General features: G+C 49.2%; 1 protein-coding gene across 2 annotated transcripts in view; it reads left to right on the top strand.

Moving 5' to 3' along the window:
* ADGB (androglobin) overlaps positions 1-26,998 on the top strand; it is a 2,161,023-nt gene that overhangs the window by 2,091,607 nt on the left and 42,418 nt on the right. For both annotated transcript variants that reach the window (XM_069606692.1, XM_069606693.1), the window contains one exon: positions 26,386-26,569. In XM_069606692.1, coding sequence (XP_069462793.1) covers positions 26,386-26,569 — 184 coding nt within the window. The remainder of the gene's footprint in view (positions 1-26,385; positions 26,570-26,998) is intronic.

Below are 26,998 nucleotides of genomic sequence, written 5' to 3'. Positions count from 1 at the left end.
CAGAGTTTCTCTGCCACTGCAGAGAGAATCCTCTTTCCAGCCCATCGACAAGACCCTCGTGAAGATCCCGGTGGAAAAAGAGGGGGGGGACCAGTGGCGATTACGAACACGGATTTAGCCTCTGAGGACATACTGGTGGAACCCGTGAAGAACCTCAACGAGAGGTTCGAGAAGGTACAATCAAACGGGTGGGATCCCGGAGAGGTGGTCGAAGAAAGTGACGGTGGCACTGACGAGGCCCCATTGGAGGAGCAACCTTCCCGCCCGTCGCAGCCATTGCCCGAGCCTCAGGACAACTTGGCGGCCATTTTGATGGCAATCCAAATCTTATGCACAGAGTTAAGGACGAGATTACCACGAACCCCGGCGGACGATCCAGAACCAGGCCTGTCGGGAAGCCCTCTGAACAAGCGGAGGAGAGTTCATCCCTCCCTGCCCTTCATGCCCCCACGACCTGTGGAGCTCTCATCCCCCTCACCGGACCCCAGGGATGACACAGCGATGGATACGATGACGGGGACGGATGACGACGGTGGTGACGACGGGACAGACCTTCCATCACCACTCCCTCGGACTTCCCCGCCCGACAAAATTGGCTCCTTTCACGCCATGATCCCCAGGGCATCCGAGCTCTTCCAGCTCTGCCCCGAGGAACAGAAGAAGGAGGGTTTCCTCTATCAACGGCGAGAGGCCGAGAGAAAGGCGGTCCTCACGGTACCATTACTCGACGATATCTGGGACGAGGGACTTGTGATCCTGAAGAACCCGTCCACGACGCCTGCCAAGAGGGACGGGTACGAGAAGAAGTACCGGGTCCCCGACGCCGCCCCTTTGTGCCTCAGGGCTCAACCTACACCGGATTCGGTCGTCTCAGCGGCAGGCAAGAAGAAGGCGGCGGGGGCGACAGCCTCAACCACTACTTCCCCACCTGACGGCGAGGGTAAGAAATTGGATGCCATGGGGCGATGGGCCATCTCGTCGGCGGCGACGGCAATTAAGGCGGCCAACGCCTTAGCAATTGTTGCCCGTTACGACAGGGAGCTATGGTACAAGACAGCACCCCTACTGGACATCCTACGAGAGGACAAGAGGGCAGAGGCCCTGGAGATTCTGCAGGAAGGTGAGGTGGCGTCAGACCACGCCATAACGGTGGCAGCGGACATTGCCGATACCGGGTTTCGCCAGTTAGGCAACAGTGTTTGCCTTCGACGACGCAGCTGTCTCAAGGCGACAGACTTCCGTCAGGATGTGCAGACCAGGGTTTTGGAAATGCCGTTCGACGGCAACAACCTGTTTGGGAAAACGGTGGATGAGTCGCTGCAGGCCATCAAGGCCGACACAGAGACGGCCCGAGCCCTGGGAGTCCTTCAGCAACGACGGCCCTTTCGGAGCGCCGGAGGCAGACAGGGGGCCTCCAAGGGATCAGGCATTGGCTCCTCTACGTACCACCAGGCGGCCCACTCCTCATCCCAGGATTTACAGAGGCACCAGTGGCGGCGCGGCTGCGCCTGCAGGGGATCCACGTCTACCCCTACCTGGCCGACTGGCTCATCCGTGCAAGGACAAGAGAACTCGCCGTCGAGCACACGGCAGAAACCGCCTGCTTACTCACGGAGCTGGGTTTCTCCATCAACTACCCGAAATCCCATTTGGTTCTGTCGCAGGTGGCACTGTTTCTGGGAGCGAAGCTCGATACAATGGAACGATTGGCATTTCCGTCAGAGGAAAGGACAAAGGCCATCTTAGGCAAGGTGCAGCGCCTGCTAGCCACGGACGTGGCCAGGGTGAGATCCATCAAGTCCCTCCTCGGTCTGATGTCCTCATGCATCTATCTAGTGCACCTGGGCAGGCTACGGATGCGTCCTCTACAGGAGTTCCTCGTTGCCCGCTGGATGTAAGCGGCGGGCAGCTTCGAAGACAAGATCCTGCTCAACAAGATTTTCCGTTGGGCGATTCACTGGTGGGGCACCCGTGCACACCTCACGGCGAGCACGGACTTCCAGACCCCGGCACATCAGGAGACGGTGACGACAGACGCCTCCCTGGAGGGATGGGGTGCACACACCGGAGATCTCCACGCAAGAGGCCTTTGGCTCCTGGAGGAGAGGTCTTTCCACATCAACATCTTGGAGCTCCGCGCCGTGTTCTGGGCGCTCAAGTCGTTCCTCCCTTCCCTCAAGGGCAAGGTCGTGAGGGTCTTCACCGACAACACCACCACAATGTTCTACATCCGGAAGCAGGGAGGCACCAGATCCCCAGCCCTATCTAAGGAGGCCCAGGATCTGTGGCACTGGGCAGTCACCCAGGGGATGTTTCTGGTTCCCTTCCATCTGGCAGGAATAAAAAACACCATCGCCGACTCACTCAGCAGGGAGCTGCGCTCGTGCCATGAGTGGGAACTACGCCAGGATCAAGTGGCTCGGCACTTCCAATGATGGGGCAAACCCCTGATCTACCTGTTCGCGACAGCGACGAACTCCAAGTGCCAGAGGTTCGCCAGCAGGTTCTCCCAGCCGAGGAGCATGGGCGATGCTTTCTCGTTCCCCTGGGACGGCCTGTTCCTGTATGCGTTTCCTCCGTTGCCGCTGCTGCTTCGACTCATCAGCCAGCTCAAGAGGTCCCACTGCAGGATGATCCTCGTCGCACCGGCGTGGCCGAGACAGATCTGGTTCCCGGACCTTCTGGACCTCTCAGCGTCCCCACCAGTTAAGCTGTCGACGGATGCAGATCTTCTCTCCAGAGAGGGAGGCGCCATTCTTCATCACAACCCAGAGTCGCTGAACTTGCAGGCCTGGCTCCTGCAGCACTAGAGTTTGGAGGGTACGATATCCCGGCTGACTGCAGAGAGGTTCTTGCAAAGGCCAGGGCGTCCTCAACTCTCAAATGCTATGGACATAAGTGGAAGAGGTTCTCTGTCTGGTGCCGTGCACACAAGATCAACCCTCTACGGATTACGGCACCTCAAGTGCTACCATAACTACTGTTGCTGGCCAAAGCTGGACTAGCTCACGCTTCCATCAAGATACATCTGGCAGCGATCTCCCGATACACCAGACCTGCAGGACGGCCGTCCTTGTGGTCTCATCGACTGGTGAAAGAATTTATGAAGGGACTGTTCTGATTGTTCCCGCCGGTGAAGGCTCCAGCCCTGGCGTGGGAGCTCAACGTGGTGCTGACCAGGCTCATGGGGCCACCATTCGCGCCTTTGCATTCGGCTCCGTTGAAGTTCCTGTCGTGGAAGACAGCGTTCCTTGTGACCATCACCTCCGCACGACACGTGGGAGAGATTCAGGCCCTATCCTGCAAGCCTCCATACTTGACTTTTCACGATACGAGAGTGGTGCTGAGGATGCACCCCTCTTTCATGCCCAAGGTGCCGTTGGACTTCCATCTTAACGAGCCCTTGGTGTTGCCAGTTTTCTTTCCGTCGCCTTTGTCGCCGCCCGAGAGGACTTTGCACTCGCTGTATGTAGCTAGAGCGCTTAAGTTCTACGTGGACTGAACGAAGAGTTTTCGGAAGACATCACAGCTATTTGTGAACTTTGGACCTGTCAACCAAGGGAAGGCTCTCTCGAAGGCTTCCATTTCCAGATGGCTCTCCGGCTGCATCATGCACTGTCATCGGTTGGCCAACCGACTGTTGCCTGGCCGTCCGAAAGCCCATTCGACCAGAGCGATCGCTGCTACTACGGCGTTCTTGACTGGTGTGCCCCTGCTAGACATTTGCAGGGCTGCTATGTGGAGGTCGCCGCACACTTTCACGAGATTCTACTGCGTCGACCGGGATTCCAGGGAGGAGTCCAGAATCGGCAAAGCAGTGCTGCGCAACCTGTTCGCCTGAAGGTGGGCCTGGTGAGGAGGTAAGAGTTGCTTAATGTTGAGTTTATGTAATGCTTAATGTTGAGCCTTTTGCCACCTCCCGTGGTTGTGCATGTGTGTACTGCTATGTATTCTTATATTCATGAGCATGTGAATCCATGCCAGACCCCATGCTGGAGAAGGAACAAGTTACTTACCTGTAACTGTTGTTCTCCAGCATGGGTCTGGCATGGATTCACATGCGAACCCTCCCTCCTTCCCCTCTGCGGCTCTTCACTTGGTCATACTGCCACTTTACGTGCTACCAAATCTGAGGATGGCTGCCAGGGGAGGGGCTTAGGGAGAGGGCAGTCATTGGCTGGGGGCGATATGACTCAGAGACCAGTGATTGGTTACTATTAAGAAAGACAGTTCAGAAATGAAACTGATACTGATTTTTTCTTTACCGAGTATTCCCAGCCTGAGGACGGGAAATATTCATGAGCATGTGAATCCATGCCAGACCCATGCTGAAGCACAACAGTTACAGGTAAGTAACTTGTTCCTTATCCCTTTTTGTCTGTTTCTCTTGGAGCATTATTTTGCTCCCTTTTCATCAAGACTTGGCTGGTGGCAGTGGTAACTACACTATTTTTCCTACCTTGGTTTTCTTAAATAACCTTGGTATTGTTTTAGGCTATCTTGGTAGCCTCGAACTTAAACCCGCTAGGCCATATACGTTATTATACGGTTCCAGCAGGGTTTATTCGCCATTTCTTTTTGAAAATGTCTTTCTCGTGTTTTTGTTTGCGCGCCAAACCAGGTTTGGTGCCTTTGTTCACCGTCTCTTTGCCCCCCTTAGGCACCTGAAAGTCAGGGTAGGCAGGATGTGAGGGAGGTGTTTTAGGACCCCTGCCATGGGTTCCCTTGGTAACCCAGGTCGCACTCCTGTTTGATTGGCTAGGTGACTGTCCTGCCAGGACAGCCACCCTGCTGTGTGATTGACAGCCATGCTGTGTGACTGGGGGAAAACTGCATAAAAAGCAGATCTCTGGGTCTGAAAGGCAGAGTCGCCACTGGAACGAAAGAACAGATGAGGAGCTGACGGAAGAGTACCCCTACCACGACTGAACCGCCTTGTGAAGCCATGCTGCAGGTCCGAATCTTCAAACTCCAACGACTGAGGAGATCCTCCAGGAATCTTCTTCCCCTGAGCTGGTGGGACCAACCAGTTCTCCCAAACTACAAGCCAGGACTCCCTCCTCTGGTCGAATTCGCTGTACAGAGCTACAGTGGGCCGGATGGTCGGACCCTGCTTGGGTTTTAAGGAGCGCACATTTTTTTTTCATTTGTTTTGCTCTGCTGCTGGTTTCTTCCCTGGGCAGTGCAGGACCCTCCAGTCTTCCTAATTCATGTGAGTCCGACAGTCGCTTCAGGAACCGTGAGCCTGCAGGAACTGCCAGGAACGTCCGCCTCAGCTACAGCTTCTTCTCCATTTAAAGGTACTCTGCAAATCTGGTTCTTCGTTTCGTTCAGCTGCGGTGAAAGTGTGTGAAATCTTTCTCCAATCCGAGGGCTTGTCCTTCTCTACTCTTTGAACTAACTTTTCTGCCGACCAACTCCGTCCGGAACTCTTGGCAAAGACTTATCTGCGAACTACCCTGAACTGTGTGATCTTGAGCAAAAGACTTTTGTCCTATTGACTTTGGCCCTAAGCCCTTTTAATTTGATTCCATCACTGTAGTTCCTCTTTCTAGATTGCCTTGCTTACTTACCTGTTGGTGCTGCTCAATTTCTGCCTAACTTTGTCTTTCCCTCCCTTTTAAATTACTAGAGTGCCATTTTGCTCCCACTTCATTTTGTGAGCTTAACTTGTCTGGAAACCATTGGGAGTGGTGTGGTGTATTGAGAGTGTGATTTTTGAACTGCTTTACTCTAGTGAAATGTTATACAACTGATGTGTAAATAAATGCATATTCTTTTACTCAGAAACCTTGACTCAGTGTTTGTCTGAATCATAGTAATTGCTGTCCTTTCTGTAACTATTGATACTGCTCACTTGCTCTTGAGATAAGTCTGGCTGCTCAGCCATCGCTACCACTTTTGCTGTGTTGTACAGGCTTGTACCAAAGGTGAATTTGTATTGTCACTTGTAGTCTTACTTGTGTGTGCGGTTATACTGCATATAATTCTGCCTAACACTGACCAAAACAATTTCAGTGGTTATGATTGATTTAGAGACTTACATCCATACTTTTTTAGTTTGGGGTGTTAGTGTAAACCAGAACTCTTGCATTGGAACACAGATAGGATGGAGGTGGGATGTGGGGTGAGGTGGGACACAGCCTATGGGTGCGTTTGGTCATTTGTAAACTCATTGACTACCCATTGCCATGTTTTTGCCTATGGCCTTTCCTCTAACTACCTGCCCCTCCGTGATGAAGCATACCCTCATGGGAATTCTTTGAGCAAGCTCTATCACAAAGGAATACCAACTTTTGTGCTGACAGTGTTATATCTATACATTCTTTTGAGTGTTTAATTACTTAAATGCCTCTGTAAATGAGCTCCTGGTGTAATAGAAAATCTCCTAACAATGTGTGTCTGTAACCTGTTCATTTATAAGCAATATGTATGTTGTGCATCTGTTCCTTGCAGTGGAGTCCTGTCCAAAACACGCTATCGCAAAGCCAACAGTTTTGACTTGTGTATATGTATTAGACAGACATTTGCCAGGCAGTGCCTTCATATGGCCAGGTACTCGCACCAGTTTCCATCTGCTCCCATCTTTGGGCCAGCTGGTACCGTTATGGCAGTGCCTGGCAAATCCCTATCCCATGCCCACTCAAAGGCCCAAGTTGTTGGCTTTGCCTATGCAGGTTGGTTTCATTAAGGGAAAGTGTATAGGCCCAGATGTGTGTGCCTTGCATGCAATGCCCATTGAATAAAGCTGCACCTCACTGTTAGCCGTACAAGGCCCGACCTGAACATGGCAAGGCTAGGATGACAAGTATGGCCCAGTTTCAGATATTCTTCTCATGTGTACTTACTAATGGGGTTCTGACCATAATAGAACTTATGTGTCTGTGTGGAAGCCTATTCGGCCCTGTCAGAACTTTTCATGATTCAAATAGAGAAGTACTGACTAGATAACCTCATACTGTTTTAGTAACTATTCACAGAGTTTGTATGCAAACAGAATATCATGTTTATTGTGGGCCGTGTTTAGAAGGTATTATGTGCTGGCTGTTTAGGCAGTGCCGTAAATGGACCTTATTTTCTGTGTGATCCCACCTGTGATATGTTACTGGAGAATTGTTCCCATTCCCAATAAACATTTGCCTCTTAGATGAGTAATCATCAATACCTGGAAAATAATGAAAGAGAGGTGTGTTTCCTATAATGTTGCTGGCAAAGTATAAAAGAGGCACATCTTTTAAACCTGAAAAGCAGTATTTGAACATTACCTGCAGACTGCAATCAGAGGTGGATTCAACTGTTGCAAGGTGCAAGTGCTTATGGTGCCCCCTGCTCTGCCTCTTCACCCTGAAAGAATAGCCAAGGCTGCACAGACCCTCCCACTGAGGTATTATCGTTTAATGTGTATCAGCAGCAGATTATTTACAACAGGAAGTGATTAGCGATGGGACAAGGCAGTGACCATTGCTGTGGTACTTTTTTCTTTAAATTATTTAAGTTGTTAATACGCTCTTTAAGTATGATTGTTGGGTAATTAGAAATGAACTGGCACAGAACAATCAGTGTGAAACAATGACCTTGCCATACATTTAACTTCCCTTTGTTCTCATTAACTTGCATGCTGGAATTTGTCAGCTTCCATTCAGGATCGGAAAAACAAAGCTAAAATCATAGGGGGTAATTTTTCAAGTCAAGCAGAGTAGAAAAAAATGTGGCACTAAAAGCATTTACTGCTAGTTGTTATGTGCTGTATGATTTGGCAGGCGAAGTTGGATAGCAGAGTGGACTTAACACATTTGCCTGCTCTTACAAACCCCCCTGCCAAATATGATTGGTTTTCCACCAGTGTGTACTTTTATGCTGGTGGAAACCAATGGATTCCTAGGAAAACCGCCTGACGTTAACACCTGGCAAAAGCATGCAGGGAATATATTGTAGATGGCTCCAACTATCATTAGTTGTCGGAGAGATTTACACCTTTCCAGACATGTAATGGAAAAGCGAAGAGCAAAGGTGATTTTGCCTGTGTTTTACTATTTAATTTTCCAGTACTTGGTGAAAACAATTAAAATTGCATGGAGGGGCTCTTTTTTAAACATGTGCAAACAGGAGTGGTCCCCTCCATGCAAATTAGGATTCAAAACAAAATGACCCCCTTACTCTTTTTCATCAACACGTTTCGACAGTGATGTATGCATGGTCTTGTTGATTTATCATGTCACTTGTGCATTTTTGAAGTAATATGTGTAAAATTTAGTCTTATGTGTATGTAAAACCAAACTTCAACACATATTTGTACCAACCTGAGCTGGGAAGATGCATGGCCAAGTACCTACATTTAAGACTATGCTCAAATTCTGGCTTTACCACTTAAGTGCATGATCCTGGGCATATCATTTAATCTCACTGTGCCTTACCTGCCAAAATTAGGTGCCCCTGGATGTGATTCAGTTTGCAGTCAAATCTATTCCAAAAAGGTCTCACTCATGGTTTAACAGACAGGCAGCGCAGGGGCCAGGGTAGCCAAGGAGACGCACACACACATCCGTCTTTGGAATTATAAGGCTGCATTTATTGAACAAAGTTGAGCCATTCAACAGCAAATCAAAGCAAGCATGTCAAACAAGAAGTCATCACGGACAATTGCATATTGTAAACAGTATGGACCAGCCAATGACCTATAGGCCCTCTCCTTCCTGCCACGGCACACCTGGAGAAACCCCTCAACCTTCACGATCTGCCTCCTGATGCAGCACCCCTGACCTGGCAATCTCTCCTCCTTGCTAGCACTCCTCACAATGTCATTATGTAGGAAATAAAATGTCCTATTCCTTGCTTAGTATTCTGGAGGGCTGTCTGTCTTTCACAACAAGATGGCAAGATCACAAGCACCTGCTCCGTGGCCTGCTGGGCATAGCCACAGTGTTCACGGAAGCATTACTGAACGACACCATCTGAGATTGAATAAGTACTGGGAAGTCCGTTGCTCAGCCCTCACAGAGGAGGAGGAGGAAGAGGTATCATCCTCAATTCTCTCCAGCCATGCCAAGAAGGAATGGTGGGGCAGGTGGGAGTGGTGGTCACAGGGAGCTGATGGAAGGTGCCTTGGGGTAAAAGGTGAAGGAGCAGTAGATGGAATAAGTGGAGAGGACATAGGAAGGTAAGGGAATATATGTAATTCTTGTTTTTTTATTAAGTGCATTATGGCTAGTGAGGCAAGCCTTTTTACACTATATACAGTACAAAATAAACACATACACTTCAAGAGAACCTTAATTCATGATACATGAGTACTTAAAAGAACAAGAGCACAGAAATTAGAACAATTCATCAATTCCATGAGAGTTAAAAAAAGAACACAATAATTGAAGAATTCATCAATTTCACAAAGTTTAAAAGAAGTCAAATTAACAGTGATTCGATGTAAAATAGTGTGTAAATTGAGTGCATTATAGTAAAGAGATAATGTAATTTAAAAGGCGTTAAGAGAGATCTGGGTCAAATGGGCAGTAAATCAAGCTTTTTCTTTGTCTGGATCCAAATTTGGTAGGCCGCTGCATTAATTACTAGCGATTCTCCCCCAAAGATGGATGGCCAAAACTGATCAGACCAGTAAGTGGTAAAATTGGCATAACCTTTCTCATATTCCTGAGTTAGTAAAGGCCAGGTCATCAGTATGTGCAAACCATAAATACTTTTTCAACAATTGATTACCAGAGTCTGCTAATTAACATTTTCTTGATTAGCAAACAAACCCATTTGATTAGCAAAGTTATACTAATATTTTTAATGTAAATAAAAGTTGTTTGTACACAAAACATAAAACAAGTAACAATACAGCATTTTTGTGTACCGCTGGAGTAAGACATTAGTGAAAAAGAGTCAGGCCGTGAAAATTATTTATAATTCCGCAAGTCCTGTGGGTCTAGTAACTAAGTTTACCTACTCGACCTAAGGGAACTGCACTCAGCCACTGGTAACAGATGTCAAAAAATGTAAATGCGCTTTCTATAAAAATGGTGCAATTTACCAAAAACCCACTTGATGTTTGGCACACAGCTGCCACCCAGAGGCCAGGTATGCACAGTGAAATGTTTATTTGACATTTAATGCAAAAAAAGTAAATATTAAATAAAAGTTTCAAACAACCCCTATAAATGGTACTCGCCCTTCAAATTTCCACTCGACTGTGCAAGTGGCCGGGTAGACTTTACGTGCCCTGGATGAGTGTCTGTAAAAGGTTAGCTCCATGAACGGACACAAATAGATATGATGACAAAGGCTCTGAAAACAGTTGGCCACCTCTCATATTTGTGCTGTTATACAAGGCAATCCTAATCATAGAGCAAAGTGCGCCCTGGGGGCTAAATACAGTGGATGGTATTGCAGCATATTTGTAGATGTACAGACTGGATGGGACCATTAAGTACTACTTTGTGTACATATCTAGATAGTTTTGTGTATTAATTATGTAAGCGGAAGGACAATAAGAGACTAAGCAGAGTGGATAGCATAGCAGGCAGAGAACTCGACCAAGTAGGTGGGCAATTATAGTTTGTGGCCATCTCACTTTCAGGCTAGCTGGTATAAAGCAACAGGGGTGACCAGTCACATACATCTGCAACTGGTGTTCAGCCCTTGAGCTGAACCCATACTCCTGTACATCCTAACTTTGCCATCAAAAGGATTTGGCTGTGTAATCATGTACATTTTCAAAAGTGTTCACCACTCTTCTATATGATGCCTCTTTCCAAATAAAACGAAATCTAGTTGACACTGAGATTTTGATATACTAATCTGAACTTTACTGTAAAGCATGGAGACACTGCAATGTTTTACAGTAGCAATACTGCAATTATGCGTTATGTAAAGAATGGAATGACACAACTGTCTTTTCAAAAATATAAAGTAAACACATATTGGTCTTTGCCAGACGGGATATAGTTGCTTTAATAAAAGTGTCATCCTGATTACTTCTGGATTGCAATAATCTCAATAAAAAAAATGTATTAACTAGCACTCCCACACAGGCCTTTGGCACTTAGAGTGGAGGAGAAGATTACTGTAGTGAACAGAGGACGAAATGGTGGAGCTAGACCTGAGGGCAAGAGAGGAATGCAGGGTGAGATGTGTTTTCATTAAACAGGGCAACTTAAATAGCTATTTTTGCTAAACAAGTGTTAATTTAATTAGCAAACCTAGAGAATTGCATAGCAAATTGCTATACAACACTGCCTATTCTATGCCTTGATGTGCCTGTTAGTTTCGATGTTCAGTTTGAAAATCCTGCATGTACGTTCTTCTAATATATTACCCTTTCAGGCTCACATGCATTCTAACAGCACTGGGAGGCTATCCATGCGTAAATAGATTATGAATTGAATTAATGCCGGGCAATGCAATTTAGTCAAGTGGGTTCGCAGAGTTTCATAAAACATGCCATGTTGGGTATGTAACCTGTACCATGTCTTTTTAGCCAGTGTCATAAGTGACCGTGCTCGGTCCTCAATTTGATTGTTTTATTTTTTAGTTTTCAAGGGAACAGGGCCTTGTCATTTGTTGCGGGAAAAGGCAGATTAATCATATCTAAATGAGCTATTAAAGTAGACACCAGACCAGTTCTTTAGATGTTATGTTTGTCGATTTCAAGTTAGCAAGAGCCATATGTAAATTGATGTTGCCACATTATTTTGCTTGCTTCTCTTTCTCTGTGGTATATCATAGCGGGCACTGGACTGGCTTACCTCCTTGCTAACTGACAGTTCGTCCCAAGTCATTTTTGGGCACCTTCTCACCTACTTTCTTCTCCACCTGTGGTGTCCCCAGGGCTCAAACCTCTCCCCCTGGCTCTTCAACACTTACCTTGCTCAGCTAGCACTCCTCATTTCCTCCTTCACCACCATTTTCCAGTGCTATGCAGTTGATCCACAACTCTTTTTCAAACTTCTTGTCAACCCTCTTGTATCTTCTCTCATCCCTGACTGCCTATCTCCAATCCAGTCCTGGTGTACTTCCAACGTTATCTGCCTCAATGCCAGCAAGACAGATCATTTCCATTGGGACCCCTGCTCCCTCTTTTTCCCCCTCACTCTGACCATCCTCTATGGGCTCTCCCCCTTCTCCTTCTTCTCTAGCCAGAAACCTTGGAGTCATCTTCAACTCCTCTCTCTCCTTCCGCCCTCAGACTCAGGACATTGGCAAGAAGTCCACCTTTCAACTCTTCCTTCGCAAAGAAATTCTCCTTTTTCTCACTTTCCCCCCATAAGCTCAGTGTTACCCCATCCCTGGGTCTCTCTAGGCTTGATTGCTGCAATAGCTTTATTCTGAATCTACCTTCTTCCACTTTACGACCCCTCCAGCTAATCCAGAATAGGGCAGCAAGACTTATCCTTGGTCTTAAGCCGAGGGACTGCATCTCTCCTGCCCTAAAAACTCATCACTAGCTCCTGGTTGTGGCACAGATTAAGTTCATATCCACATGTATCATCCAGAAGGCTTTCTCAGGCCTGGGACCATGCTATCTGCAACTTTCTCTTACTAAATACTCTCCCTCTAGACCTCTGCGGTCCTCTGGCATCAGCTCTCTGTTTGTAAAGCATTTAGCTCAACAGAGGGAAGGAGGCCGATCACTTTCTTCAGCTGGCTCCTTCTTCTGGAACGGCCTCCCCCTTCCTCTTCGTCTTGAGCAGGACTTCCTAAACTTCCAGAAGCCCCTGAAGACTTTCCTCTTCACCTCCTCCTTCCCTTCTTCCCTCCTCTGCTAATCTCACAGCCACTATGATTGGTGACCAGGGCCCTTATGTACCTTTCGAGGACCTGGCCTCTCGTACCCAATCGCCGCAGCCTCTGCCTACCTTGCAGCACTTGCCTCAGCACCTACTGGTCTCAATCCTGTAGGCTTGCTCTTTCTACCCAATTCAGCTCCAGGCCGCATAGCACTTATCCCCACTTCCCCTCTTCTCGCTGCACATGCACATTTTTAATACTCATAAGGCATAGTAGGTCCATCTTTATCTTTCACTATATCAATTGTTTTCTCAATCTCATTTTCCCTCCCAGCTGCCCTGTGGGCGCTTTGAAACAGAATTGACTTGCTGTATAAGCACCTAACAAATGCGCAATAAATAAATACAATAAACTACTCCCACCCTAAGCTCCATGCCCAGCCTAACCAGGGCCCTCTGCCAATCTTGTGCCTGAAGCTGTTTGCCTTAAATCTGCCACTGAGTGCAATCCTTACAAGCATCCTGATCAGACATTTTCGTAGTTTTATGGGTGGGTAAGTGTCTCGTCTCTAGTCCTAACTACCTAGATTTGAATCAGGGCTTCTGCACCTTTTAAAGCAGACCATACTAAACGAATTGAAGGGTGCAAATGTATTTGTCCGTATCCGGGAAGACATTCTTTGCTGGTTCACATACAAAGGAAATCTGGCTCAATGTGTTTAGGGTACTCCTACACTCACACCCACACCCAATGGAAATTGGGCCCCCCGATCACAAACCTGGCCCAGCCAGATGAAAATTCTTGGTATGGGCCTTAGCGCCTGTGGCCTCCCTACAACTTACCACCCAAGATATTTAGAGCAGTGATCTTGCAGTCCACCCCTTTGCGAGCTCCAAACACCAAGTTCTCAAGATGACCACTGACTATGTACATAATTCCCGTTAATATTGACCGTATTTTGTGTGGACATCTAGAAACCATGAGCTGGAAATGATGCTGGACGACTGGATTTTGAGAACCCTGTTTTAGACCAAAGATGGGAACTTACAGCTTGCTATTGGATGGCTCGGATTGACCCTGATTTATATATGTATATATATTTGTTTTTTTTAAAAGATTCTTGTAGAGATATCTGCCAGCTTAACAGCTTGTTGTGAGATCCTAGTCACTAATCAGGAACTAAGGGTTTAACTGAGGAACAAGGCTTTATTTTTACTACTACTGTCATTTATAAATTAAACTTGGCAACAATTCTGATCTCAGTTGGTAGGTCTGTCCAAGTTTGTATTTATTCTTTATTTCCTCAATGTAGGCACAGGGAAAACAAACACTGTAGTTATTAGTATGAATGTGATGGAAATCAATAAATATATATTGAACACGCTACAAAATGAATAGTCACTATCCACTATTAAAAACGTCTAACTTAAAGGTGCTAATTTTATCAGTCTTGGGGGCATGAGAGACGCGTTTACCAGCGGAATTCAAACCTAGGACCTTCAGCTTGCATTTCTGCAATGGATGCCTTGGGCAATAGAGCTAGATTCCTGGCCAAAAATGAAAAGTAGTGTCTAAAATATGTGAATTGGTTACCATTTGCGAATTAGGAGAATTAATGCCTGATCACTTGTATGTCAAAAACATATTTGTTGAGTTATTTACAGCAGAGTTGCCTGTTACGCACATGTGTTCTGGATCTGTGACATTCTCGAGTGTTCGAAAAGGGTTTAATGGATTTTAGATTTTACTCTATATGCCTGGTACTCTGAGTAGGTCAATTTTGTTCGAGGTGACCTAAGGGCGTATATTTTCATTTTATTTTTGACTTTTTTGTAACAACCAAACCCAAGGATATCACAGCGTTTTGTACAAGCGCAGGTAAGATTCATAGACAGGAAGATAACAGCAGCCAAGACAGAAGTAGTTACTCATATTTATCGAAGAGCCAGGTCTTAACAAGTTTCTTGAATGTAAGGAGCGAGTGTTCATTACTAATGTGAGCCGGTAGGGAGTTCTAGAGTGTGGGGGCAGTGAGGCAGAAATTCATGCCACCAAATCCTTTGCTTCCGAAGTGGGTGGTAGGAAGGAGCATACTGGAACCTCATTTGAGTGAACGTACTGGGACAGATTTGGAAATTAAGCTGTTGAGGTAAGAGGGGGCTTTTTGGTGGATGCAGCAGTGTGCTATGGCTAGTGTTTTGAAGGCAATACATGCTTTGACAGGGAGCCAGAAGTTGGAGTTTAGCAAGGTTGGTGGAGGTTTTGCCCATGAATAAGACATTGCACTAATCACATTTGGATAGGATCAGGGTGCATGATAGTGTGAAGCAAGTACTAGGGGTGAGGATTTGCCTACTGAGTGGGATTAGTCTTGCAGTGTAGGCCGTAGAGGAGGCTAGGGCGTTGATTTGTCTTGTCATGGCTAAGTCAGCTTAGAGATGTTTTACATGGTTGAGAATGGGGATGATGGACCCATTGATTCAAATGGAGGAGACGGAGGAGTCAAGGTGTTTTAGGGGGTTGGGAGAGCCAATAATGAGGAGCTCAATCTTATTGTCGATTAGGCATAGGTTGCGTGTGGCCATCCACTTTTGGATGGTGTTGTAGACAGCGTTGATAGTGAAGGTATCTTTGGCATGGTTGGTGGTATATAAAATCTTCTTGTCGTCCAACAGTTCAAAAGGGATTTTGCATACGTGTTGTAGAGCGCGGGAGAGAGGCAGGATCCTTGCAGTACACCCATGGGAGTAGGGATGGGGTAAGCTTCTGATTCCTCGATGAAGACTCAGGTGGTACGATCGCACAGAAAGGATTTGAAACAGACTTCGGGGGAGAAATTGAAGTGTTGCCTGAGGTGGAGACATAGTGTGTCATGATCGACTAGGTTGAATGCAGCAGAGCGGTCTTATAGTAGGAGGATTGCTAGGCTGCCTTAGTCGTGGATGGAATCCATTTGGATTTTTAGATCCAGCAGGGCTGTTTCCGTACTGTTTGGGACGAAAGCCGGATTGCCTATTTCCGAGAAGGTGGTTTTGCTCAAGGAAGCGTTGGACTTGGCTATAGGCAAGGCGGTCAAGTATTTTCAGAAGGAAAGGGACTGTTGCGATGGTCTGTAGTTGGTGGGGATGGCAGGATCAAGGATTTTTTTTTAGTAAGGGTGCTATCCAGGCATATTTGATATTGGTGAGCACAATGCTGGAAATGAATGAGGTGTTATCTAAGTCAGTGATGGTAACATGATATGATATGATGTGGCATTTATAACGTGCCTGTACACAAGTGTTTCTAGGTGCGACAAGACAAGGAAGGATAAACAAAGGGAGGACTAAAAAAACAATCTTACTAGGTTTTGTGTCATTCAGATTGCGCAAGTACAGGGAAGAGGGAAAGGGAGAAGTGCCGGGGGCGAGGGGAAGGGGGCAGTGCAGTTAACTCACACGTGCAGCCAGCATGTGGCTCATAAGTGCAGAGAGAAGGGACTGCAGTGTTGCAGATACAGACGGTTAAGTGCCGGGGAGCCCGGAGGCAGTACAAGGCAACTGCACAGAGCATTCGGGTGCATAAGCAGGGGGGAGAGGAAGAGAGAAATCGGAAGAAAAAAGGAAGGTCTAGAGTTACTTCCAGGACAGAAGGTGGTTCTGCTTAAGTTTGAGAGAGGCAGGAAGGCTGTTCCTGAAGGAGGCCCCAGCTGATGAGTTAGATCTTCCCCCAACTCTCTGCTTGGAGAAGCATCTGACTCTGAGAGAGTTGATGGTGGATGAGCGGAGAGCTCGAGAAGAAAGATGTTTTGGAAGAGTATGTTGAAGGTAGAGCGGTACCAGGCCCCAGAAAGCCTTGTGGTCGATGCAGAGGGTCTTGATCTTGATCCTTGCAGCCTCGGGAAGCCAGTGAAGAGATTTCAAAGCTGGAGAGATATACGAACCCTGGGCTTGAGGCCAAGGACACGTCTCCCAGTCCTGTTCAGGATAAGTTGTAAAGGTCGAAGAGTAGAGGCAGGGAGATTTAGAAAGAGGATGTTGCGATAGTCCAGCCTACAGTGGAAAAAAAATTAAAAAAAATAAATTAAAAAAAGGGGGGAGCGGGTGTCCCAATGAGGAGGATCTCAGTCTTACTGGCATTAAGGCAGAGATCATGGGGGCACACCATTCCTGAATTGCAGCCAGACAGTCTGGTATGAGAGAAGAAGCAGAGGTGGCTGAGGGGAGCCTGAAAGAAGACTGAGTGTCAGCCCCATAGCATTGTGGGTGGGGAGAGAGAGAGAGGGAGAGGGAGAGAAAGAAAATGAATGAGAATGAAACACAGAGGTTGCCGAAGGATCAGGAAGAAAGGCTGGTAGCATCCAACTGGATGTTCAAGTCTCAGAGGAGGACACAAGTTGAGAGGTAGAGGTCAGCCCACTCAGAAAGGAAGAAGGTCGGCCTGGCCAGGCGGCCTGTAGATAGTGGCCACATTGAGAGAGACGCCAGGAGAGATAGAGACCCTGCATACCAGCAATTCAAAGGAGGAGTAGTGCTGCATTGGAATGATAGAAGCATAGATCCACTCAGAACGATAGAAGCAGGGATCCACTCTGGGGAAAATGTATGCTACACCCCCACTGGGACGGCTGGTTCTGGGTTCGGAGAGGATCTTGTAGCCATCAAGAAGGAGAGTGTCAAAGCTCGTGACAGGGCTGGTGGTGAAGCAAGTCTTGGTGAGACCAAGTACATCCAAATCAAGTACTTCCAGGAGATGTCAGAGGAGTATTTGACAGCTGAACGAGAGTTGAGAGTAGCGATGTGGAGCAGGTTGCTACATTTGAAGAACTTCTGGGGAGGGGTACAGGCCAGAGGTACACCCTACGGAAGTGTTGGAGGTTCCCGAGGATGGGCAGAGGAGGAGGGCAGAGAAGGCAGGGTAGTCAGAGAGGGTGAAGAGCATGCCAGAGGATTGGCAAAGTAGGGAGTCAACAGGATGGCCAGAGAAGCAGCCAGAAGGTGCTGATGAGATGGCAGAGGAAGGAGGCAGCAGAGGAGCCAGAGAGGGGTAAGAAGGGATAGCAGGAGAGGAAAGGAAGTTGATAAGGTGCTGGAAGCATGTATCGAAGAGGAGGAGATTGACCTGAGGGCCTTGGACCAAGACAGTGCCATTTAAGTTGACATTAATGATGGTCTTAGAGGAGTGGAAGGGGGCCATGAGGGCCTCCCACCAGGTGCCACCTTTAATCGGAGAAGAGGAAAATGGAGAGAGAACAGAGACCATATGGGGGACCCATATGGTGGGGTGAGGGGGGCAAGCGAGGAGGCACAGAGCTTAACAATGTGGGCCGGATAAGGGTTTCAGCATTGAATGGTATTGATGGACTTGCTCTTGAGTGACTACCGAAAAGGCAAAAGGGGGCGATAGGTGACAGGGACTCATTGGTGAGGGTGGCCAACTTTGCTAAGTGGGCCTTGCTGCCAAGGAGGGCTTTTTTGGCAATAATCTTAGTGGTAAACGATTCACCTTTGTTGGAGAGTGCATTCTGAATCATAGTACACCAAGCTTTGTCAGTGAGAGTGACAGAGGGTGGGGGGTTTGGGGTTTCAAGTTCTCTAAGGATCACGAAGAGTTCTGTACTGCTGGAGGTGGCGTTAGTGATTCTGTCATTGAAGCTGTTGGCCTTACAGGTAACTGCTTTCTTGTACTCAAGGGCGAGAGTGGAGAGGGCTGAGCAATTGGTTGCAGTGGGCTGTTTTTGCAGGTGTGTCCTAGAGATCTCTTGTCTCTACAAAGGCGTACTAGGTCATCAGTGTGGCAGGAATTGTTTGGTTTGTGGGGTTTAGGAATCTTAGATTTAATCGGGGCAAGCTGGTCAAGGGCTTGGAGTAGGCTTGCGTGCTAGAGATTGCTGAGGTTGTGCGATGTAGGATATATGATATAATAGGGCATTTAGAACGCGCTTAATTCTCAGAGGTTTCCAGGGGCGGGCCAAGGTTCGAATCTTTGTTGCTCCATGTTGTTTTGCATCCAAGGCGATCACGTTTTCCTGAGCTATCTTCCCGAGACAGGGGCAGGATGAGAGGATCTGAGCAAGGCTGAGAGCAGGGGCACGAGGTCCTCACATTTCAAGTTACGCGTATTGCGGACTAGAATGGGGGTGCAGGACACCTCTGGTAGTTTGCGAGGGTTGGGCTTGGAAAGTTTGAATTGGATAAGTGAGTGGTCCGACCAGGGGACTGTGAGGATGTCTGAGATGCTAATGGTGACATTGGCGATGAGTTTCCAATCCAAAATGCAACCTTTAGCGTGTTTGGGGTGTTTATGAGTTGGAGGAAGTTCAAGAGGGCAGAGGAGAGCTGAGGCTTTGGTGTCAGTGACATTGTTGTAGCCCAGGTTGAGGTCTCCCAGGATAATGCACTTGGTGGAGGGTTTCATGAGAGGTGTGATGAGTAGGGGTAAGTCGATATCAGGACAGCTGGGTCCATTAGGTTGTCTGTAAAGGAGGAGCAAGTTGAAGGTGGTGTGCGGGTCACTGGAGAGCTTCTGAACAGCAGGGAGGATTTGGCTATGATGGCCACTCCGCCTTGTATTGTATTCAGGCAGTCACATCTGAAGATGGTGTAATACAGAGGGCTGGCTAGTGAGAGAAGGGCTCAGAGGCGTTGTGTAGCCATTATTCAGTCATGGCTACGATGTCTAGGTGAGCCTCTAGGATGAGGTCACGGATTTCAATGGCGTGGGCGCCTAGTGATCTGGCTTTGATGAGGGCACATTTGAGGGCATCAGTGTGCAGAAGAATGGTACGAAGGGATGTAGGCTCTGGCAGTAGGTTAGGACTGGGGTTGAGCATGTGGGAGCCGAGCCTAGTTTGTCTAGTTAATCCCAAGAGGGGAAGGTAGGAGCTGGTGAGCGTTCTGGTTCATAGTCTGAGAAGGCGTGACACACCTAGAATTGGGGATGTGGTGTCCTGGTGGGCGTAGGTCTGGCCCAGGGAGAAGGAGTCGGGCCATGAGACATGCAGGAGGTGTGGGTTCCCGGAGGCGGAGGCGGGATGTTGCGAGAGGTGGGTCTTGATATGAAGCTAGGTGGAGAAGTAAGGGCCATCAAAGGGTGGTTTGGACTAGCCCTAGCGATCTCATGTTGCCCATTAGAGATCAGAAAGAGTGGGGTAGGGAGAAATAAGTTGGGTTGTGGGAGGGGGTAGAAAGGGAGAGGGAGTATGCAAGAGGTCATAGCAGGCAGGCCTGAAGGGGTGTGTGGGAGCTTTCGAGCAACTGGGTGCAGGCAACGTGCCATTGTTAGTGCAATCTGAGGCTCAGGAGGTAGGAAGTACATTTACAGGTGCAAGCCCTGTGGGGAGCACATTAACAACAATATGTTTTGTGTAGGGAGGCAGAGCACAGATAGGGCAGTGTTCGAAGTGAGCGGGAGCGGTTCTCCTCTACTTTTAAAATTACGCTTTACAGCTCCTATACTTTTATTTTAAAAAGAAACCATTCCGGAATAGTTTCGTTTTAAAATGAAAGTATAGGAAGAAGTTGAAACGTGCACTTTCCGTGCTCTGCACTGAACATTCTCTTTAACAGCAGGTGCAAGTGTTTGGGGGTTTGTTTTGTGTGTGGGAGGGGTGTGGTGATGGGGTTTGTGGGGAGTGGGGGCAGGCCAGCAGGGAACATAGTTCCACTACGTCTTTTCGTACACTTCGACCACTGAGATAGGGTCAGTTGAAGGAGAGCAGGAAGGCAAATCAACTTTTCCAAAGTGTTCATAAGGAGGCTTACAAATAACGGTACTTTCTACATGTTGCATGACAGGTGGTAAAACATAATTTGAACATGTTACAGAGTGTTGGCGGTCTCCTGTGATCTGCCTCCGTGAGCCCCCCACCCCCGTGGTAATGATACACAGAGACAGAGATGTTGTCGGTGTGGGCTCCCCGGTGATCTGTCGTCACCAGGAACTGCCCCATTTATTTAACAGCGCACGCGACGGAGTATACGTCACTCCGTCGCGTGCGTACCCTTAAAGGGGCAACGCCACACTCCTCCTTTTCCATAACAACAAATTGGAAACAGGAGTACCTAACTAGCACACATCCATAACACATCTAACTCTGTAAATTTCAACAAAACCCCCATTTATTGACAGCCACCCCGGATCCCCCGTGGGTACCTGTCCTGGCCTGACCATTAATCCCCGGTCAGCCTCCCCAGCTCAGTCCGTAACGTAGTCACTGAGACGGGCAGGTTTCCCACGCCCTGATCTCAGGGGGTACCTCCTGCCACCGTCCCTGGCTGGTGTCCCTGGACCGGGTCCGCCTCGAGCCGGAGACTCCACTGCGGAATTTTCTCCCCCACCTTCGTCCAGAGCACCTTCACCTTCTCGGCTGTCCACTCTGGGGTCGCCTATCTTCCTGAAGAATGACGCATTCCTGGTTACCGATGAAATTCCATCCGAGGCTGTCACCATCGACCCCTTGACGGCCACCACATCTAAGGGAGCGGGTTCATACGTGAGAGACAGTTTTCCATGGGGGTGACGATTTCTCACCAGCACCTCATCTCCCAGCGAGATGTGTGGGGGTCTGAGGCCCCTCCTGATGTTCTCCATCTGTGTCCTGACCTGTCTGTCCTCTTCCACCTGCTCATTGTCGATGACGGCAGGGTCTCTGTCCCCCACCTCCGGTATGACATCTCTCGGGCACCGCTGGAAGAGTGCTTCTGCCGGAGCCACCCCCGTTGACGAGTGAGGGGTGGTTCGGTAACCTCGTAGGAAGACGTACAAAGCCCTCTGTAAACACTCCCCTTTTCCATGGGCAATTCTGAACACCTTGTTGAGAGTGCGCATCATGCGCTCGGCCTCCCCGTTGGCGCGGGGCCACAGTGGGGTGACCCGCCGGTGTTGAATGCCATAATCCTTCATGAGCTCGGCAAAGCTCTCACCCTGGAATGGGGCTCCGTTGTCAGAGCACAGCACAGAGGGGAGGCCATGAGTGGCAAAGATCTTCTCCAGCGCCACCACCACAATCCAGTGCCCGCCATGATCGGCACCAGCGGCTTGTGGTCCGTGACTACGGTCACGGGCCGCCCCAGAATATAGAGGCGGAAGTGCCGACAGCCCCACAGCACCGCCAGGGCTTCCCTCTCGATTTGGGAGTATCGTTGCTCAGTGTCAGAAAGGGCCTTACTGGCGTAGGCTATTGGTCGGACCTCCTGGTCTTTCCCTACTTGCGTAAGCACCGCCCCATCCCATATGGGCTGGCGTCCACCACGATTTCCGTCTGTAGGCTCGGGTCGAAAAACGCCATGGTGTCATGCGCCGCTAAAGCCCCTCTGATATCGTCAAATGCCGCCTGTTCCAGAGGGCCCCACTGCCAGGTGGTATCCTTCTTGGTGAGCGACCTCAGTGGCTCAGAGCGGGATGCGAGATTCCTGATGAAACGGCCACAGTACGTGACCATCCCCAAAAAGCTCCTCACCTCCGCAACATTCTCAGGCGGGCGCGCCTCCTTAATGTCCCTCACTTTGCGGGGATCCGGGGACACCCCATCCGCCTTAAATACGAACCCAAAGAATTTGATCGTCGTCTTCAGGAATTCGCACTTGTCCTTGTGCAGGGTGAGACCCAGCAAGCGTAGCCGTTCAAAGGTCTTGGAGAGGCGTGACAGATGCTCCGTCTCCGATTTGGCGTACACCAAGATATCATCGCTAATATTAAGGACGCCATCAAGATCCGCCAGTGCACCCCTTATTATGTTTTGGAAAACCTCCGCTGCGGAGGACACCCCAAAGCTCAGTCTCTTGTATCGATAGAGACCCCGATGTGTGGTAAAGGTAGTAATGTAGCGGGACTCAGGGTGCAAAACCACCTGATGATAACCCGATCTCAAGTCGAGCTTGGAGAAGAATCTCGCACCCTGCAGTTCCGCAATAATGTCATCGATGGTGGGGGTGAGGTGTCGCTCCCTCTTTATTGCCTTATTGGGGAGCCGCATGTCCACACAGATTCTCACGGCATCTGGCTGCTTGGGTTTGCGAACGATGACGATGGGTGACACCCAGGGGGTAGGGCCTTCAACCTTTTCAATTATGTCCAGCCCCACGAGGTTGTCAAGTTCGCGATCTACCAGATCCCTGAGATGGAAGGGAACCCGTCGGTGCTTCAGTGCCACTGGTTGTATAGATTCGTCGATATGGAGCCGGACCGGCTCACCCACCAGCTGTCCAATGCCCTCAAACAGGGATCCATGTTTGGCCAGGAGGACCTGGATGTCATTTAGGTACACTGAGTAGGCGAACGTGACGATACCCAGTGCCTCCGCCGCGGCACAGCAGAGCAGGGTGTTGTCGCTCACCGGTGTGACATAGAACCTAGCCCGTATGTGTGAGTCACCATACTGCACATCAGCCACGAACACACCGTCCAAAGGCAAAGGCCGGTCCCCGCCGAAGGCGAATATGCGTGCTTTCGGCGCAGCTAGCGCGGGCGGGGCCTGCATGGTCTTGTAATGCTGGCGGGCCATTACATTTACGGATGCGCCAGTGTCCACTAGCATCGGCACAGAGGCTCCATTAACCAGCACGTTGCACCTGGGCTGTCTTTTGGAGCGGGACTTGAGCACGCTCACACTGGACACGAAAAACACGTTCTCCTCGTCCTCTTCCTCCTCCTCCTCCTCCTGAGGGGCCCCTTCGTCACCTTGGTCCACCTGGGCAACGTTGGAGGTCCTCTGGGGCCGGAAGAAGCCGGCTCGAACTGGTCCCCTCGGCAAAATCTTGGGGGTGGCAGACCTACACATTCTGGCGAAATGGTCAGGGCCTCCGCATCTGCCACACTTGACTCCCGTTGCAGGGCATTCCGCGGGGTGCGGGAGATCGTACCCACACTTCGGGCACGAGGCATTCGACCCCTGCGCGCGCTGGCTCTGAGTGTTCATGGGGCGCCTTACCCCGCGGCCTCTTCCGACCGCGCAGACCTCTTCCATCTTGGCTGGGCGAGCACCCGCTTCCATCCTGGTTGCCCGCAGTTCCGAGACCTCGTGGCACCTACCCAGTTCTAGGATGCGAGGGAGGGTGATGCCCGGCTCTCGCAGTATCTGGCGTCTCAGTTTCCCAGAGCCGCTCCCCTGAATGAGTTGGTTCCGAATCATAACCTCAGGGTCGTTCCAGGCACAAGGTGCTGCCAATCGCCGCAGCCGCCCAAAGAACACATCCAGAGTCTCATCATCTTTTTGTCGAGCCGTTCCCATAAGAAAACGTTCATAGTCCGCATTGGCCATCGGCAGAAAATGATTGTGGAGTGCCTCCTTCGCCGCCGCAAACGATCCGTCCACCGGCTGCAGGGACATAAATACCTCATGCACCGCAGGACCAGCAGAGTATAGGAGAGTGGCCAGCTTGCCGTCGTCCGTTGTCTCCATTGTGGCCCTGAAATACATCTCCAGCCTATCCATCCACATCTTCCACCTCTGTCCCAGGCTAGATGGAGCACCCGAGATATCAAACTCAGGCATTGGCTGTAGGGACCCCGGTGGTTTCGGCGGAGGAGCAGGCGGAGGTACAGGAGCGACAGCAGCAGCAGCAGCAGCAGCAGCTTGATCCATGGTGGAAAGCGCACAGGCACCCCAAAGGATTGAGAAGAAAGGGGCCGCAACTCACCACCAGCCGTGATCTTCGTGGAGGTATCACACCAGCCGGCATGCAGACAATGAAGTGTCCAAAAATTGAGTAGAGGAAGAGACCCCTAGTGTAACAGCAGGCTTTCCATGGAGTCTCCGTGCCTCTGCTCGGTAATAGTAGTGAAAATGTCAAAATTTCCTTTTGGAACTGACATGTGCTGTGTTCAGCGACCATCCGCCGCTGAAATTCCCAAAAATTGTGTCCGGATGGCTCACCGGCGCTTCGTTATGAAGCCGTGAGTCTCCGAGGCCTAATGATCAAAATGGCCGCCGGCCGCGTGCGTCGCTTCCTTCTCTGCGGTCGGAGTTCGTCGGAGCGTTCACACGCGATCATCTCCGCTCCCGACGAAACTCCCCGCTTGTCCCAGGAAGCGATCCGGGCCTCGTCGCCACTGTTGGCGGTCTCCTGTGATCCGCCTCCGTGAGCCCCCCACCCCCGTGGTAATGATACACGGAGACAGAGATGTTGTCGGTGTGGGCTCCCCGGTGATCTGTCGTCACCAGGAACCGCCCCGTTTATTTAACAGCGCACGCGACGGAGTATACGTCACTCCGTCGCGTGCGTACCCTTAAAGGGGCAACGCCACACAGAGTATGTGGAAGGTGAAGCAACATTTCTTTTACAGTCGACACAGGGTGATTCAGCTTAAAGTTTAGCATTTAGTGGAACAAAATGAGAACTGTTCGTAGGAGTATTGGCAGACAGAAATAACAATTAAGTGGGTAAAGCGAGGCGCTTAGAGTCAGACAGGCAGTAATGTTGAAGTTGTAGTGGTGTAGAACCGTGTTTTGAAGTAGGAGGCGATCAGTAGGTCCAGCAGCATACCTGAGGGCGGCGGCCACGCCCCCTTACAGGAGTTAATGGGCAGTTGAGAGGGGGAGCCAGGCAAGGTTGTGTGGGGGCTCTTGGGCCGCACTGGCACAGAGCGAGTGCAGGGGACATCCCGCGGGACATGTAGGTTGCAGGGGAGAGGTCCCAAGGCTGCAGATTGGTGCATGTATGACGGTAAGGCACCAATAAAGAACAAAGGTGGCAGGAATTTGGTGGGGGGGTAGTAGGGTGCCCCACAGCGGTTGAATTGTAGCCTGAGCGGAGCTCCATGAGGGGATCCGAGGGCAAGGAGGGATATGGCATGGGTAGCCAGAGGTGGGTACCAGTTAGTAACGGAGGCTGCGGGCCAGGATGCATGGTTAGCTCGCTCGGGGGCAGGGGGATCTCATTGCACCCTTGAGTGATGATACATTGCAGGAACGGCAGGTTGTGCAAGTTACAGTAGGCGAATACCTGAGGGTCATAAGTAAGAGCCAGAGAAGGGACAAGCAAAGTGCAGGTCGCCCTTTACCTTGTGATGAGGGATCACGGTCCTGCAGGTGTGTAGGAGCAGGAAAGGAGGTATCTGCATTGTAGGTCTTGGGTGGCCCGGCTGCAACGGCATGACGGGGCACAACAGACTCAATCAGCCTTGCGCTTGGGCCTGTGGCCTTCATAGGAGGGGAAGGTGACCAATCAGCCACATCGAAGGCGGGCTCAGGGACATCCAAGCTTTTCAGGATAGCTGCAGGCAACTCGGCCTCCATCTTTGGGAGGTTTTCAACCCCGTGGCTTGCAATGGTGTGGTATAACGATATAACTAAAATACTATGGATGTAAATAGTGTTATACAAATTAAAATGAAGATTGTTTTAAATTTCATTGATGTGCTATCTTTGCTATTTTGCTCCAGTGGTGCTAAATTGCACATGGCAATGCATGTTTGAAAGAGCTGGATCACATAAGTTGCTCCGGGGCCAGATAGAAGCATCAGAGTCAGGACATTCTACTCCAACATTTACATAACCAGAATATGGATAACTGTCCAGCACAGGTACAAAATTGCTCGAAACCAATGAACAATATGCCCCATTATGCAACTTATGAGATTCAACCACTGACTTGTCAACTATGCATGTGGATGGTTTATGAATAGAGTCCCTCCATTAAGAGTGAAAGGATGCAAAACAAAATGTATTGTTACCTTCCGCAGGAAAACAAAGCCAGAGCCAGTGTTAAGAGATGAGGCTATCATACTACAGCAAGAGATGCAAAAAGCCGAGGAGATCCGCCAGTACAAGGAGCTCCGGGAGCAGGTGCTGCAGAAAAGAGTTGAGGAGCAGAAATCCAGAGAGCTGCTGAAGCAAAGGCTGCTGCAAATGTATGAAGATCTGCAGGTACATTTAGCCAATTCCAAACAAATAATGTGTGTGTGCGCGTGCTACACTGGTCAGGGCTATGATATGAATTAAACTTGCTGGACAGCGAATACAAAGCGAATTAGAGATGGTCTAGCCACTTTTAAAAAGTACATTCTAAAATGTTGCCTGAATACAATCTCACACAGTGATCTTTCCCACCATGATACGTACACCACTGTGATACTTGCTTCCTTTCTTTCCATTGTGATATTTTTCCATTGTGCACTACTGTGATGCTTGCTCCTTGTTTTTGGCATTGTGATATTTCCCACCATGATATCTTCCACAGTGCTATGTCCCATTATAAGCACACCAAAGTGATACTTGCACCACTGTGATACTTGCTCCCTGCTTTTTCCATTGTGATATATCCCACGATGATATTTCCCACTAGGATAAGTACAC

Source organism: Ambystoma mexicanum, chromosome 4p (assembly GCF_040938575.1).
Source record: "Ambystoma mexicanum isolate Mex_15411 chromosome 4p, UKY_AmexF1_1, whole genome shotgun sequence".
NCBI classification, from domain to species: domain Eukaryota; kingdom Metazoa; phylum Chordata; class Amphibia; order Caudata; family Ambystomatidae; genus Ambystoma; species Ambystoma mexicanum.
The sequence above is the reverse complement of the archived record's forward strand: the minus strand, read 5'-3'. Positions and strand labels throughout refer to the sequence as shown.